Source organism: Lissotriton vulgaris, chromosome 8 (genome assembly GCF_964263255.1).
Source record: "Lissotriton vulgaris chromosome 8, aLisVul1.2, whole genome shotgun sequence".
Taxonomy (NCBI): Eukaryota; Metazoa; Chordata; class Amphibia; order Caudata; family Salamandridae; genus Lissotriton; species Lissotriton vulgaris.
Genome location: NC_141696.1, coordinates 1,162,808,493 through 1,162,825,068, shown reverse-complemented (window position 1 = coordinate 1,162,825,068; position 16,576 = coordinate 1,162,808,493). Strand labels below are relative to the sequence as shown.

Here is a 16,576-nt window from a genome sequence, read left to right as displayed (position 1 = left end):
TGGGGGCCCCCCATAGGTGCACAGCCTATGGTTGGTGGCTGAGGGGGCACCCATGGTGCCCCACTGATGATCCCTGCACCCCGGAGTCAGATAATTTTTAAGGCATGGGCAAAGTGGGCTCTGCCCCAGGGCCCCAGCCTTTCAGGGGGCCCCCTGGGAGAGTCTTACCCTGTTGATCTTGAATAATTCTTAAACCGATTGCTGTGAATAGCGTTTTTATTTAATTTATTTTTAATGTGGGTAATGTGTGAGAGTCTATTGCAGACATTTTTCAGACAAATGCTGTGCTATTGTTTTGTGCAACGTCCATAAAAAAGTTTATTTTAGATCAAAATAGTACCTCACATATGAGAAATGGGAGGGGGTAACAGAGATTATTTGCAGTATATTAGTGAGCTGCTGCTGTGTTACAATATTGAAAACACACATGTTTGTCTGTGCCTGTGCCTGTGAGCTGGCAGTGAACTGGCCATACAGGGCATGGAAGAATTGAAACTGGATCATAAATTCAATGCAATTCCGAACAAGGGCCCCCAAAATATGTTTGGCCCAGGGCCCCCAAAATCCTTAAAATGCCCCTGACAAAACTAAGTGACACACACTACCAGGCAAATTTGTGGGTGTTCAGATATGCATTTTAAGTACTTCCCCACTCAAAAAACACACGTGAATTTGTTTCTTCCAATGGCGAAATTGGGAGGGGGTATAGGAATGTCATTTCCCCTTGGAGAAACAAAGAAAACACTGCATTGGCTAATTTTCATGTGTTTAACAGTTCGACATGCACAGTTTTCCACATGGTGGAAATTGTGCAAGTACATTTTAAACATTGGAGTACTCTTGGGCCCCAGAGTGCATCTCTGATAAGAAAGTTATCTTCCTCAAACATATATGTGAATCCATGGACGCCAATATATCAGTTTTTTAAATCAAGACCTCAAATCAGTTTTTTGAATCAAGACCTCAAATTAGGCCAGATTTACACAGAACATGTATACATTTGTGCCTGTAGTCATGCTCCTATAATCAGGTGTAAAGTATGCTATTTGGGAATTACCACACATTATCAGGAGTATATTAAATGTCCGTTTTCCCGCTAAAGTCAATGTCATATGACATTGCTTTTTTGCCAAATGTGGAGTTATATGCAGGGTATAACTCTACATTGAGGAAATGCAGCACAATGTGCAAATGCAGATTTTTTTTAATCTGCAGGGGGAAACATTGTTCCCCATAGAAAAACCCCTTTCCCTACACCCTCTCAAACTCTGAGGAGAAAGATTGTTACTTCAGCTCTTTTCTGTATTAAATCTCTTACCTTTTCAAGGGTTGGAAGGGGTCAGAGAGGAATTTGTGAATACCAACAAACCTATGAGTCTGACATGCAACACTTTGAACGTCCATTCTCCACCCCTAGTGTGTTGTTTACCATTGCATAACGTTATGCAGTTGTCTCACACATTTAAACTATACTGAAACCATTTACATCTGACAGGTACCATTTTGTGAATACTTGTCAGGAGTACATGCAGCCATTGTAGGCCACACGTGTACGTTTATGGCCGTAAATGGCCTTGACTGTTTAGTGCCTTTTCTTTAGGTAGTTTCATGAAAATATATGGAATTGTTCTGCTGTGATGAGCTGGGACTTCTAAAACAAAAAAATGGTCCTGTGCCTAAAACAGTCATCTGCATAATGAATAAATGTATTAATTTTGCATTCACCATCTAGTGGTGGAGACAGAAAGGCATGCAACATCCAGTGCTTAATTTGAAGCGGTGCATTCCAGTGCTCGGTGCCGGCACTTAATTGTCAGCACCAGAGCTTGCCAGACATTCTTCCACAAGGTGGCACTGTCTGGCTAATTTAGAGGTAACCAGAGCAGTAAATTATTACTATATTATCAATTAAAATAACATTATCTGTTGCCCAAGCCATTTTTATAGTTTGGAGGCCTGAAATAATCCGAATTGTCACGCTTGTAGGAGAGTGATGGTTATTTGTTGTGCTATTACTATCATTGGCAGAAAAGCAGGGGTTGTGTGCGTTGCAAGCTGCAGTGGTCTCCTGATGAGAGCCCTGGCACTTTTTTTTTTTACAAATTAAGCACTGGCAACATCTTCAAATGACAGCCCTGCGCCGCTGCATTCTCTGCGCTCACTGGGCCTTCCATTCGGCGACACATATTGTTATCCAGCTCAGTGTGTCAAACAAAACAATCTCAAAGGTTTTCCTGCTTCAGTGTCTGAGTGAATTCCAAACCTGCAGCTCTGGGAACATCAGCGCTACACTGAGACTCAGTTTTGGAGAGAAATGGCAAAAATGAAGATCACCCACCTCGCAGTGCTTCCGCCAGATGTCTATGTTCTTGCGCTGAGCTTTCGAGAAATGGTCCCAAGCTTTTTGTCTGGAGGAAGCGTTGAAAACGGCCACAATCTGCTCAACTTTGGGGCACAAGGAAGTCAAACAAAACAAGCAATTTATGTTGTGGTCGCTACAGAGAAACAGATCAAAGGCACGAGGTAACTATGGGTGACGTCACCACACAACCAGCACCACCAAAATGCATACAGCCACTCATGTCTTGTGTACTTACATGTTTTCAGACTGGAGAGGTTTCATCAAGCCCTTGTCCACAATTTTAGTCTAACTAGTATTTTAAAGCATGCACACAAAACATAGACATGCATATAGTTTTATACATCCCAAGCATTGTGATGTATACATATGTGGGTGACAGCAGTCTAGTCACTATACACACATCTTGTCATGCTCTCAAAGCAAACAGTACTTGCATGTAGCTAGCTTTCATGGATATAAGATGTGTCTCTTTAGAAATCAATGTACATCTAGTTCTCGCTTTTACCAATACCGTAAATGTGCTTGCTCAAGGAAATGCACACTATTGGGCGTGGCTGTGGTCTAAGGATGTAACGATATTGACTTATATATTTCGATTCTGCTTACTACTACATATTTTGTGAATTCTCAGTTCTGTAAGTAACATGGATTTCAATTTATCAGCGTTGGAAGCATGAAAGGGTGTGTCACACCTAACGAACTGGGACTTCGGCTTGCACACCGGTATCTGTAGGATGTACATAAGCTTCCCACCACCTTGAGCTACCTTACCAGCATCTACAGATCTGACCCTCTTGCAGCCCTTTGCATCACTGATACAAATAATGTCGCCCAAGATCTTTACATTTAATCCACTTCGAAATATCAAACCATGCCCCCTTCACATTACTGTCCAGTGAGAGTTACTGCCATATGTATGCTTCATCACAAAATATGCACCGGTGATGACACCCTATAAGACATCACTGATGGTGGCATATTCATTAATATGACATATTGAATGACATCCCTGATTACATCAAACACAAGATCACATGTGCATAGATATACAGCTACAAAAGTTGATAGCAGAGGAAGGTTAGTGAATCACTTGCATGCAAGAAGTTATGTGTGTCTTCACAAGCTATTAGCTAATTGAACAGCTATCTTAATTCTCTGGCATCACCAACTGTACTCAACCAGGCTTTGCGGTCCAGTAACCTGGACTCTGTGATAATCCCTCGAATCAGGTAATCTCGGTAAGGTGGCCGAGCCTCTTTCTTTTTAGGTACAAAGAACAAGTTACTTACCTTTCTTTTTAGGTACAAAGAATAAGTTACTTACCTTCGGTGATGCTTTTTCTGGTGGATACAGTATCTGCCTGTGGATTCCTCACCTTTTGAATTACCCCATGCCTAGCATTTCACGGAAACGTTTTGTTTTTGGTTTAAACGTTTACGCAGTGTACGGTAGTGTAGCACTGGGTAACCCCTTTTGGGTAGCCATGCGCCCTACAAGTATATCTAATAACAATAATAAAAATAATAACATACTAATAGTAGAATGCAGATAGGTAAACCAGCACTCAGACAATGTTACACCACTATATCGCACTGATGCGATTGAACTAACAAAATACATCATCCACTATACTGTCAAGTGCATATGGAGTTAATAAAATAAAATAATTACTCACCATAATGATATAGCAGTAGACGACATAGTGGATGTGATATTTTTGTATCAATATTTTTATGTGAATAAAGTGGTGGACAACTCTCGCACAGTGAGAACACTTTACATTTGCTACAGAAAGGTTATAAATCATGAGGAATACTTTTCTGAGAACTTACCCTAAGGTCACATGTTATAAAATGATGTGGCCCTGATTCAGTAGTCTTTTTCTATGATTGGTATTTTCCTATGATTAAAAATTAAAATTACATTTTAATTTCCAAACCTCATTCACAACGAATTTTCTGTGAATAGTTGTGTCTTACTAGTGGTTTAGATGTGTCTCACTCATGAATTTCCAGGAATAAGACATGCTTAATTAAAGGTTTTGTGACTACTAAGTTTTTTGTTTCTGTGTGTAACCTTGCCATAGTCCTGGAAATACACTAGCAATTCACAGCTAAGCTGGGATATTACAGTGTGATTTACACATAGGAACAGAGAAAAGGACAACTACTTTACTACTTATACAAAAAGTTTGGTGAATCAGGCCCAAATTTGTCACATGCGTCTGTGTGGACTGGGAGAATTCTTCCAAAAAGATGTGACCAGATAAATGATGTGTGAATATTGTAGCACAGGGGTGCACATTATATATGTGCCACTCTGAATAGTATTGCTCTTTGCACACAAAAAAACACAGCATCGTTTGATGAGAATGGCATGCACAAAATAGGTAGTGCACACTGTGAGGGGACTTACACTGACTCAGGCTGACAAAATGTACTATTGTCAGTTACTTACACTCTGCCTTTTCCCTATTTGTCAGAATTCGCAGTCTTTATGAGAGGAATGCTGTTTTTGACTTAACGCTTTTGTCTGGGGTAAGCATACTGTAAGATTCTCCAAACACGTTCTGGTTCTCTGGCAAACCCACCCCAACCACAGTCAAATAAAAACAAAAACATCCTCAAAGCACTGTTAAATTGTGTGCATTTCTTGCAGTTGGAAGCAGGGCACACTTCGTTTTACTCTCCATATGTTTCCATAATGTGTGGACATAATGGGAGCAGGTGCCAAAGTTTCTGGATCTCCACCACAGGAGGAGCTGAGCTCCTCAAACAATAATGTTGCAGAGGGGAAAACAATGCTTCAAGTGTAATACCCAATGTGCACTATAGCACATATACTGGTATTATTGGTATCGTGTCACCGGGTGTGCACAGGAGCATGCTTGGGAACGGAAAGCTTAAGAGATGTTATTACTTAATTTTTTTGCTTCGTTTCCAGCGAAGGAAAATCACTTCTTTTCCATATACGAAATGTTTCATATGGTAACAATTAAAAACAACTTCAACTAATCATAATTCTCTCCAAAAGTGAAACAATTATTTTCACATTCCACTGAAGGATTAGATCTCATTTCATGATAGGAATTTATTCTCATAATCCTTGCAAGAACTTTAGAATGAGACATAAAAGATATGCACTTGATTGCTTTATGCAAAGATGATAAAGTAGAATGTGTTTCTTTAATTAATTTTAGATTGGCATAGACGAAAAGGTGTTGGGAGAGAGTGAACATCACATAATGTCTCCTTCTGTAATTAGAAACACGAATTTAATTAGAAGAGGAGCTCTTGAGGATAGCAGCCGATCAATGCAATCTAAGATCCATTTGATTTCACTCAAGAAGATAAAAATTGACATCTGATAAGAGCCTGAAAACCTAGATGCAGCTCCATATTCTTAACTGTGAAACTCAAACAGGAAAAATACATACGCAAAATGTTCAAGATGTAGTCGCTTAGATAATTTGCTGATTAAGATTCAACGTTCAACAGGCTAGAACAGTTTGTAACAATTCTAAGGGATCCCCGAAATACGCAATACGATTACTTGGGGCTACTGTACCCTGCTAAATTAGAACAATACCAGGGCAACCGGTAGGAGCTTGCAGATTGATGGATGTACTTTATAATACAGGAGGGTATTTTTGACGTAGCCCTTACAGTAAAGATGGATATATTTAAATGAATAATGTAGATGTATAAAACAGGAAGGTATATATACAAGTCCCTTATTCATTAGGTTTTAGGAGGGCGTCTTTTACAAGTCATCCATCCTTGCTGCACCAAAGGCAATCTTTTATTAAATCCATTATCTATACATTTCACTGTAGACTGTAGAATAAGAAATGTGAATAATAAAGTAGCATGCCTTATTCATCTACGCACCCAAGATGCGGAACAACACCCTGTACGCATCAGAACCACCTCAACACTGCGAGGTAGGCCGAACAGAGATAAGTAACTAAATAAATAAATAAAACGAATTACATTGCGCGCTGAAACACCAATAGCATTTCAGCACACGCGTTGTAATTTGTTTTATTTATTTATTGAGTTACTTATCTCTGTTCGGCCTACGCCGTAGTTTACTACCCATCTCCCCCGCCCGCCCCGCCCTGCCTCACCGCCAACACCGCTCCCTCCAGGAGCCGCTACTGCAAAGCAGAAAGTTATATTTTAGCTAGTGTTTTACATGTTCAATACAAAACCCAAACTTGAGCAATATAAGAATGGTTCACAATTCCCTTACAGCACAACAGGGCACACCATAAGAGACATATCCCTTTTCTCTTCGCCAGTGGATGTCATCTTTTAACACCTTGGCTGCTAGGCGTTTTCCCCCCCTGTGCTGGAAATTGCTTTATTACTTTATTCATGACGAGCTCAGCTCGTCATCAGCACAGCTCAACTGTGCATCATGACGAGCTGAGCTCGTCATAAGCATCGAAAGGGTTAACTAGTTCTTTACTTGTACAGTACATGATGTTATTTTTAACAATTCCTTTTCCTGCCATAACAACTTAGCACTCACATGATGAGTGTCCTTATATATCAGCATTACCCATATAGCACATCCATTGATGTGTATTTCTTTGGCAGACATGGTAGTATGAATATTTTTGCAACGAAGTGTACTAAGTTCATGGTATATATCTATATCTATATTGCCAGTAGGTAGTTATAGTTAGGATTTAGGGGCAGATTTACATGCCCCTTGCACCACTTTTGCATCACTTTTAACATGGGAAAAAGTGATGCAAAAGTGGCGCAAGGGGCTTTGTAGGAGAGTAGGGTCTGCTATCCTATGGTCACCCCAATTTTTGCTTTTTGCTTCACTGGTTTTCGACTTACTGAGGCTGTGGGCCTGCTAATCAGACCCCCAGCCTGCTGTTCTCTCTCTAAATTTATAATACATGTGCTATAGGTACATACCACGATTGGAAATGGACTCCTTGTCAGCCCCTGTACCATGCACTATAGGTGCTCAGGGCATAGGTGCCACCAAGGCCTACCAGGGGCTGAAGCATAGCTTTTGCCACCCCTGGCTGGTTCTTAAATTGACACAACTGGCTGATCACTCAGCTGGGGCAAGTGGGTGTAATCACCCCTTGCTTAGATATAGTATACCTATATCTAAACCTATATCTGGACACATATATAGCCTGTAAGCCACTCCTATGGAAGGCCTCATCAATCCTGGAGGCAGAGTGCGTGGTTTTATGTGAGATGGTGCTCTGGCGTGAGCTGAGCCTGTCTGCAGCTGTCGGGAACAACTCCCTAAGCTGATCCGGGATAATGCCATACCATATACTCTTAAGCGCATTATAATCCTCGCGGTTATATAGCAACTTTGGTTTGGCTTTATCAAAACATGTCGTGTAAGGTGTCATACGAATTGGAATACTACCCCCTCGCCAGTTCTGGCGACGGGGGTAGCATTCCACCCTTCTAGAGGGAGAAGACATGTTACTTTACTGAAACGCGGTTGATTTAAAATGAGCCTCAGATCCACAAAATGGATGCCCCTGCCACAGACACGGGTCTGACCTCCTGCTGCTGACCGAAACCCGGCAGAGGAGGCCTGGACAAAGAGTTTCCTGTCACAGGGCGGTGTCAAACCACCCCAGACAGGAGATAGTGGATTGGAGTAGGGAGGTTTCAATGAAACCAGACACTGCCTGGGGAGCACAAGGCTGCCCCTTGCAGGATCCGGCCAAACCGGTTCTGGGGCCTCCCAGCCCCTGTCCCAGCGCGGCCAGGATCAAAGGAGAGGGGTGTAACCACCCCCTTCCTGGGTCCCACCCATAGGAGGGGACCTAGCAGGATGTCCAACCCCCTAGATTCGAATAAGAGGGGGAGCAGTCCCAACGGACCTCAGATCATCCTGAAGAAACATAAGAAACGAAATCTGGACCCTTCGACTTTCTACACGACGTGAGAAGACTGAAGAATCTCCCTTGTGGTCAAGGAGTGACCACCCTGTGCAAACAGGCACCATCCAGCCCTCGACCCTTGCTTTGTTGCAGTTCCCGCCGGAACTCGAGCGACAGAGTTCGACGAGATCAAGCTTGCCTGCCTTCTACCTGCCCGATCCACAGTCCCTGCAGAGCTGAGACCCGTGGAGGCGACCGGAAGCGTGGGGCACGCCATCTTGAAAAGGCCACGAGACGCTGACCGTGCGGCCCACGAGTGACCCTCGAAGCTGTACACCGGGGTTTGAGAAGCCCCAGCCCCGAGCTCCATTTGCATCAAAGCTCACCCCTCCACACTCGCTGAGTGCTGCGTGGGGCCCTTCTGCTTGTGTGCGCTCGACGCGTTGGCCCGGTCACTTGCCAGCTGGCTTGTGGCCCCTGTGCCGACGAACTTTGAAATCCGACTTGCTTTTCTGGTTGCTCCAGATCTGCACCAGCTCCTGTAAAAAGGAGCACCCACTCTGACCCTCCTGGTTCGAGTGATAAGCAATCTCCCGGTTCCGCGTGGATTGCTTTTGCCAAGTGCTGTTTGCTACAATCTTCAAGCCGACGGTGCTGACGGCGAGAGCCTACGTGGGACAGATCGTGACCCGCTCCTGGACGTCGCAGATGCCCCAGAGCCCACGTGACAGCGGAGAGAAGCCTATCGACAACTGCCTGATTGCGCCCGACATTGCCTGGTTCCGTCCTGGTTCCACCCTGGTCACTGCTGAGTGACCCAGACTCTGTCCCCTCTGCTTTCAGGTACTTTTCTACATCGATCCACCCTTGGATCGCACCGGACACTTCTGCTTCACAACGCCTGCAGCTGCAACAGCTCCAAGCACCAAGAACCTGCGTGACAGAACCCGACGCCACTTCGACCCTGTGCACCCACGGCCTGTGGGTGAGGTAACTTTGCAACGCCGGTGTCTTTACACTGGTACACACCTCTAGGGTCTGTGTCTAAAGTTTTGTGTTCCTAGGTTCAGCGGAAGTATCTTTTTATTCACTTTAATTGACTTTTACGCACCATTGACAGTGCATTGGTGCGCGCCGCACTTTCCGTGCTGCACCCGTCTCCTGTGGGCTACTCCCGACTTCTTCATTGCTTGTCCCGACTGCTCCCAGCGAATCTCTAGGCCCTAGGCCTAACCATTGTTCGTAAAGTGTTACTTATACCACTTTTTTTGATATATGGTCTGAGTGGCCACCCGCCCTCATCCATAAACGTGCAACTTTATATGTGTAACAGTGCTTTTGATTTAACGCTTGTGCCCCTTTCCTCATAAAGAGTACTGGGGAGTAATTTAGAAATAAATACATATATTTTTATAATATATACTTGTGTGGTGTCCTTTCATTTGATTACAGGATTGTATGTGGTAAAACAGCTCGCTTAACACGACCTCTTAAGTTAAGCCTTTAAGGCTGCTTAGTCCATGCTACCACTAGGATAGCTTGTCTACAAGGTTGACTTACAACCTGACATCTTTGGGGTTTGTTTGGACTGATACCCAGTGGTTCCAGAATTGGAAACACTACATATCAGGCCAACTTCTCACATTGGTGTGCAGCGGTGCGGATTTGAGCTTGCTGTTTGTTTTACCATTGCAATCTTTATCAAATTGAAAGATCACATCAAGTACCTCTAGGTACATATAAATCAAAAGCTTAGCATATTAAGTTCTACTGAACTTAGTAGTTGTAGATTAAAGGGATTAGCACACCCTGACTACAACTCACTAGCAAGGTACAGTAGGAAACCACTTAGTGTAGGTAAGTGCACCACTTACACCTCACTAGCAGTCATGTCTGATACAGGTAGAGCCTCAGGCTCTGCTCCTGTAGAAGTTGATCCTATAGGGACAACATCCAGATATGACAACCTTAGCCACAAAGACCTGAGTGCCTTGTGCACAGCCAGGGGGCTAAAAAAGGGCAGAGGCCCTACTATTCCTTCCCTAATAGCTCTCCTAGAAAAGGATGATCTAGATAAGGTGAGTCAGGCTCCCTTAGATTCAGGTGAAGGGATAAACTCCCCTGAGAATGAGAATCTTCCAGAAGAAGAGGAGGAGGAAGAGGAAGGCTCTGATGTAGAAGAGCCTGAAGATCAGGATCAGCAGGGAAACCAGGTACAGGTTGCCAGGCTTAACCAGGCCAACTTGGACCTACATGGGAATGGAGAGGGCCAGCACCACTCCAGATCTCATAACCAAATTCTCCCAGGTAATAGAAGGGAGAGATCTCTGTCAAGGGACTCTCACCTTTCTAGTGCCTCAAGAGAATCTCAAAGAGGAATGACTTCCTCCCAGAGAAAAGAGCATAGGGCCAGGATGAGGGCTGTCCAACTCCAGATAGAGAGGGAGGAGGTAGCTCTGGCTCAAGCTAAACTGACCTTAGCTCAAGCTAAACTTACCTTGGCTAGGGAACAGAAAATAAGTGGCTTAGATGCCACTGGTGGCAGCAAAGTTCCTAAAGAAAAAGACAGGGCCTATGACAATAGAAACCTGACAAAAATTGTGCCCCCCTACAAGGAAGGGGATGATATCCACAAATGGATGACTGCTCTTGAGAGGGCCTGCATGGTACAGCAGGTCCCTGAGGATCAGTGGGCAGCAATTTTATGGTACTCCTTTTCTGAGAAAGGGAGGGACAGGCTCCTCACTGTTAGACCTGAGGATGCCAAAAACTACTCTGTTCTGAAGAGTGCTCTTATTGAAGGGTTTGGCCTAACCACTGAGCAATACAGGTTGTTGTTCAGAGACACCCAAAAAGCACAGACTCAGGACTGGACTGATTTTGTAGATTGTGCCACTAAGGCTCTGGAGGGTTGGCTGCAGGGAAGTAAAGTTTCAGACTATACAGGATTGTACAATCTTATGATGAGAGAACAGATCCTTAATAACTGTCAGAACCAGCTGTTGCATCAATACCTTGTTGACTCTGATTTGACCTCTCCCCAAGAATTGGGAAAGAAGGCAGACAAATGGGTCAGAACAAGGATTAAGCAGAAAAACCAGAACCAAGGTGACCAGAAGAAAACAGACCAGAAGGGTGGGAATCAGAAAGATAAAGAAAAGGACCAGAAGTCTTCAGGCCCCCAAACTAGTAATAAGGAGGGGGGTTCCCAAAATGGAAACAAGAAAAAGAAGAATGATGGCCCAAAGAAACCTTGGTGTAATACCTGCAAATCAGTTTCACACTGGGGCAGTGAATGCACTAAGAAAAATCCAGTCCCCACCACTGCAGCTCCTAAAGCAACTGCACCCCCTAGTACAGTCAGCAGTGGTGGTACACAGCCAAAGGGTTTAGTAGGGTTGACCCTGGGTACTGAGGTGGAATCTGGCCTAGTCAGAATCCCCACACAGGCAGTTCTCCTATATGATGTGGACATATCTTTGCCCACTGCAGTAAGCCCCAGTAACCTGGGCAAATATAGGCAGACTCCCTTAATTAATGAGAAACTGGCTCAGGCCTACAGGGACACTTGTGCCAGTGTCACAATGGTGGCACCTGGCTTTGTGGACCCTGGACAAATTGTACTAGGTGAAAGTTACCTAGTGACCAATGCAAGCAACTCCACTACTTCCCATAGTGTGGCTGTTGTGAACTTCTCCTGGGGAGGGGTAGATGGCCTAAAGAAAGTTGTTGTGAGTGCAGACCTCCCAGTAGACTGTCTGTTAGGCAATGATCTTGAAAGCTCAGTTTGGTCAGAAGTGGAGTACAGGACTCATGCAGAAATGCTAGGGATTTCAGCTCATGTCCTTGCAGTGACAAGGTCTCAGGCTAAGAAGTGCCTTCCTGAACCAGTGGTGGATCTTGAAACAATAGACCAACCACAACCCAAGAGAAGGAGCAAGAGGGTTAAGGCTGTGCCTTCCCACTTGCCCCAGGTTGAGGATCAGGTTTCACAGGAAACTGATTCTGCAGTCCAAGAGGAGACTGTCTCAGAGGAGCTTGAACCTGATCAGGTTGAGTTTCTGGGGACAGGGGGACCCTCAAGGGCAGACCTGGGGCAGGCCCAATTAGATTGCCCTTCACTTGAACCCCTCAGACAGCAAGCTGCTGCTGAGGCTGCAGGGAATGCTCAAGGTACCCATAAAGTGTATTGGGATGAAGGACTCCTTTATTCAGAGGCTAGAGACCCCAAGCCTGGCACAACCAGGAGGTTGGTTATACCTTTGAAGTTTAGGGGCTTCCTTCTTACCTTGGCCCATGATATTCCCCTTGCAGGACACTTAGGCCAGAATAAGACTTGGGACAGGCTTGTTCCACACTTTCACTGGCCTCACATGTCAGAAAATGTCAAGGAGTTTTGTCGCTCCTGTGTCACTTGCCAAGCCAGTGGTAAGTCAGGTGGCACAACAAAGGCCCCCCTGATACCACTACCTGTGGTGGGGGTACCCTTTGAAAGAGTTGGAATAGACATTGTGGGTCCCATGGATCCTCAAACAGCATCTGGGCACAGATTTATACTGGTGGTAGTGGATCATGCCACCAGGTACCCAGAAGCAATTCCCCTGAGGACCACCACAGCTCCTGTGGTGGCAAAAGCCCTCATTGCAGTTTTCTCAAGAGTGGGCTTTCCAAAGGAGGTTCTTTCAGACAGAGGTACTAACTTCATGTCTGGATACTTAAAAGCAATGTGGAAAGAGTGTGGAGTAAACTATAAGTTTACCACACCCTACCATCCACAGTGCAATGGGCTTGTGGAAAGGTTCAACAAGACCCTAAAGGGAATGATAAAAGGTTTACCAGAGAAGCTTAGGCGGAAATGGGACATCCTTTTACCCTGCTTGCTCTTTGCTTACAGAGAGGTCCCACAGAAGGGGGTTGGCTACAGCCCTTTTGAACTTTTGTTTGGCCACCCTGTAAGAGGTCCATTGAGTTTGGTGAAGGAAGGATGGGAGTTACCTCTCAAAAAGCCTAAACTAGACATTGTGGATTATGTACTTGGTCTCCGCTCCAGGATGGCTGAATACATGGAGAGAGCATCCAAAAACCTTGAGGCCAGTCAGGAATTACAGAAAGCCTGGCATGACCGAAAGGCTGTTCTGGTTGAGTACCAGCCAGGGCAGAAGGTGTGGGTGTTGGACCCAGTGGGGCCAGCAGCTCTCCAGGACCAATGGACTGGACCCTACCCTATCATTGAAAAGAAGGGAGAAGTCACCTACCTGGTTGACTTTGGCACCCCTAGGAGCCCCCACAGGGTGCTCCATGTCAATCGTTTGAAAGCATTTGTTGACAGGGAGGACATGAGTCTCCTCATGGCCACAGATGGGGAACAGGAGGAAGAGAGTGACCCTCTCCCAGACCTGCTTTCCCAGAACCCTGATGATGGTTCAGTTGATGGAGTAGCCTTGGCAGGCAGCCTCACTGAGCAGCAACAGGTGGACTGCAGACAGGTGTTGCAGGCCCACAGACATTTGTTTTCACTCACACCCAGTCAGACTAACTGGTGCACCCATGAGGTGGATACTGGTGACAATCTGCCTGTGAAGAATAAGATCTACAGGCAACCTGACCATGTCAGGGATTGTATAAAGGCTGAGGTGCAAAAGATGTTGGAGCTTGGAGTGATTGAGCCATCAGAGAGCCCATGGGCTAGCCCAGTGGTCCTTGTGCCAAAACCTCATACCAAAGATGGGAAGAGAGAAATGAGGTTTTGTGTGGACTACAGAGGTCTCAATGCTGTCACTAGGACAGATGCTCATCCCATTCCAAGAGCAGATGAGCTCATTGATAAATTGGCTTCTGCCAAGTTTCTGAGCACATTTGATTTGACAGCTGGCTACTGGCAAATCAGACTAGCTGAAGAGTCAAAAGCCAAAACAGCATTCTCTACCCCTAGTGGACATTATCAGTTTGTGGTAATGCCCTTTGGTTTGAAGAATGCACCTGCCACTTTCCAAAGGTTGGTGAACCAAGTCCTTGCTGGGTTGGATGACTTTTGCGCAGCATATCTAGATGATATTGCTGTCTTTAGCTCCACCTGGGAGGATCACCTGATCCACCTGAAGAAGGTTCTGGAGGCCCTGCAAAAGGCAGGCCTGACTATCAAGGCTACTAAGTGCCAGATAGGGCAGAGCAAGGTTGTGTACTTGGGCCACCTAGTAGGTGGGGGTCAAGTTCAACCACTGGAGAGCAAGATCCAGACCATACAGGACTGGACTCCTCCAACTACCCAGACACAAGTCAGAGCCTTCTTGGGCCTGACTGGGTATTACAGAAAATTTGTAAAGAACTATGGGTCCATTGTGACACCATTGAATGACTTGACATCCAAGAAGATGCCCAAAAAGGTTCAGTGGACAGTTAGCTGTCAGAAGGCATTTGATGACCTGAAGAAGGCCATGTGCTCTGCACCTATCCTGAAGAGTCCTGACTACTCCAAACAGTTCATTGTACAGACAGATGCTTCTGAGTTGGGGGTGGGAGCTGTGCTTTCACAACTTAATCAAGATGGTCAAGACCAGCCCATTGCTTTTATTAGCAGAAGGCTGACCCCCAGGGAGAAACGTTGGTCAGCTATTGAGAGGGAGGCCTTTGCTGTGGTTTGGGCCCTGAAGAAGTTGAGGCCATACTTGTTTGGTACTCACTTCCTAATTCAGACAGACCATAAGCCCCTCTTGTGGCTAAATCAGATGAAGGGTGAAAATCCCAAACTGCTCAGGTGGTCCATTTCCCTACAGGGGATGGACTTTACAGTGGAGCACCGCCCAGGGACTGACCATGGTAATGCAGATGGTCTCTCCAGGTACTTCCACTTAGAACATGAAGACTTATCTGGTCAAGGTTAAGTTTAATGTCCCTGCGTTTGGGGGGGGGGGTTATGTAGGAGAGTAGGGTCTGCTATCCTATGGTCACCCCAATTTTTGCTTTTTGCTTCACTGGTTTTCGACTTACTGAGGCTGTGGGCCTGCTAATCAGACCCCCAGCCTGCTGTTCTCTCTCTAAATTTATAATACATGTGCTATAGGTACATACCACGATTGGAAATGGACTCCTTGTCAGCCCCTGTACCATGCACTATAGGTGCTCAGGGCATAGGTGCCACCAAGGCCTACCAGGGGCTGAAGCATAGCTTTTGCCACCCCTGGCTGGTTCTTAAATTGACACAACTGGCTGATCACTCAGCTGGGGCAAGTGGGTGTAATCACCCCTTGCTTAGATATAGTATACCTATATCTAAACCTATATCTGGACACATATATAGCCTGTAAGCCACTCCTATGGAAGGCCTCATCAATCCTGGAGGCAGAGTGCGTGGTTTTATGTGAGATGGTGCTCTGGCGTGAGCTGAGCCTGTCTGCAGCTGTCGGGAACAACTCCCTAAGCTGATCCGGGATAATGCCATACCATATACTCTTAAGCGCATTATAATCCTCGCGGTTATATAGCAACTTTGGTTTGGCTTTATCAAAACATGTCGTGTAAGGTGTCATACGAATTGGAATACTACCCCCTCGCCAGTTCTGGCGACGGGGGTAGCATTCCACCCTTCTAGAGGGAGAAGACATGTTACTTTACTGAAACGCGGTTGATTTAAAATGAGCCTCAGATCCACAAAATGGATGCCCCTGCCACAGACACGGGTCTGACCTCCTGCTGCTGACCGAAACCCGGCAGAGGAGGCCTGGACAAAGAGTTTCCTGTCACAGGGCGGTGTCAAACCACCCCAGACAGGAGATAGTGGATTGGAGTAGGGAGGTTTCAATGAAACCAGACACTGCCTGGGGAGCACAAGGCTGCCCCTTGCAGGATCCGGCCAAACCGGTTCTGGGGCCTCCCAGCCCCTGTCCCAGCGCGGCCAGGATCAAAGGAGAGGGGTGTAACCACCCCCTTCCTGGGTCCCACCCATAGGAGGGGACCTAGCAGGATGTCCAACCCCCTAGATTCGAATAAGAGGGGGAGCAGTCCCAACGGACCTCAGATCATCCTGAAGAAACATAAGAAACGAAATCTGGACCCTTCGACTTTCTACACGACGTGAGAAGACTGAAGAATCTCCCTTGTGGTCAAGGAGTGACCACCCTGTGCAAACAGGCACCATCCAGCCCTCGACCCTTGCTTTGTTGCAGTTCCCGCCGGAACTCGAGCGACAGAGTTCGACGAGATCAAGCTTGCCTGCCTTCTACCTGCCCGATCCACAGTCCCTGCAGAGCTGAGACCCGTGGAGGCGACCGGAAGCGTGGGGCACGCCATCTTGAAAAGGCCACGAGACGCTGACCGTGCGGCCCACGAGTGACCCTCGA

The 16,576-nt window shown here is 45.8% G+C and overlaps 1 protein-coding gene across 2 annotated transcripts in view; it reads right to left on the bottom strand.

The window, feature by feature from the left end:
* Window positions 1-16,576, bottom strand: part of ENOX1 (ecto-NOX disulfide-thiol exchanger 1) — a 2,419,302-nt gene that overhangs the window by 400,563 nt on the left and 2,002,163 nt on the right. For both annotated transcript variants that reach the window (XM_086935020.1, XM_086935021.1), the window contains one exon: window positions 2,339-2,445. In XM_086935020.1, the coding sequence (XP_086791146.1) occupies window positions 2,339-2,445 (107 nt within the window). The remainder of the gene's footprint in view (window positions 1-2,338; window positions 2,446-16,576) is intronic.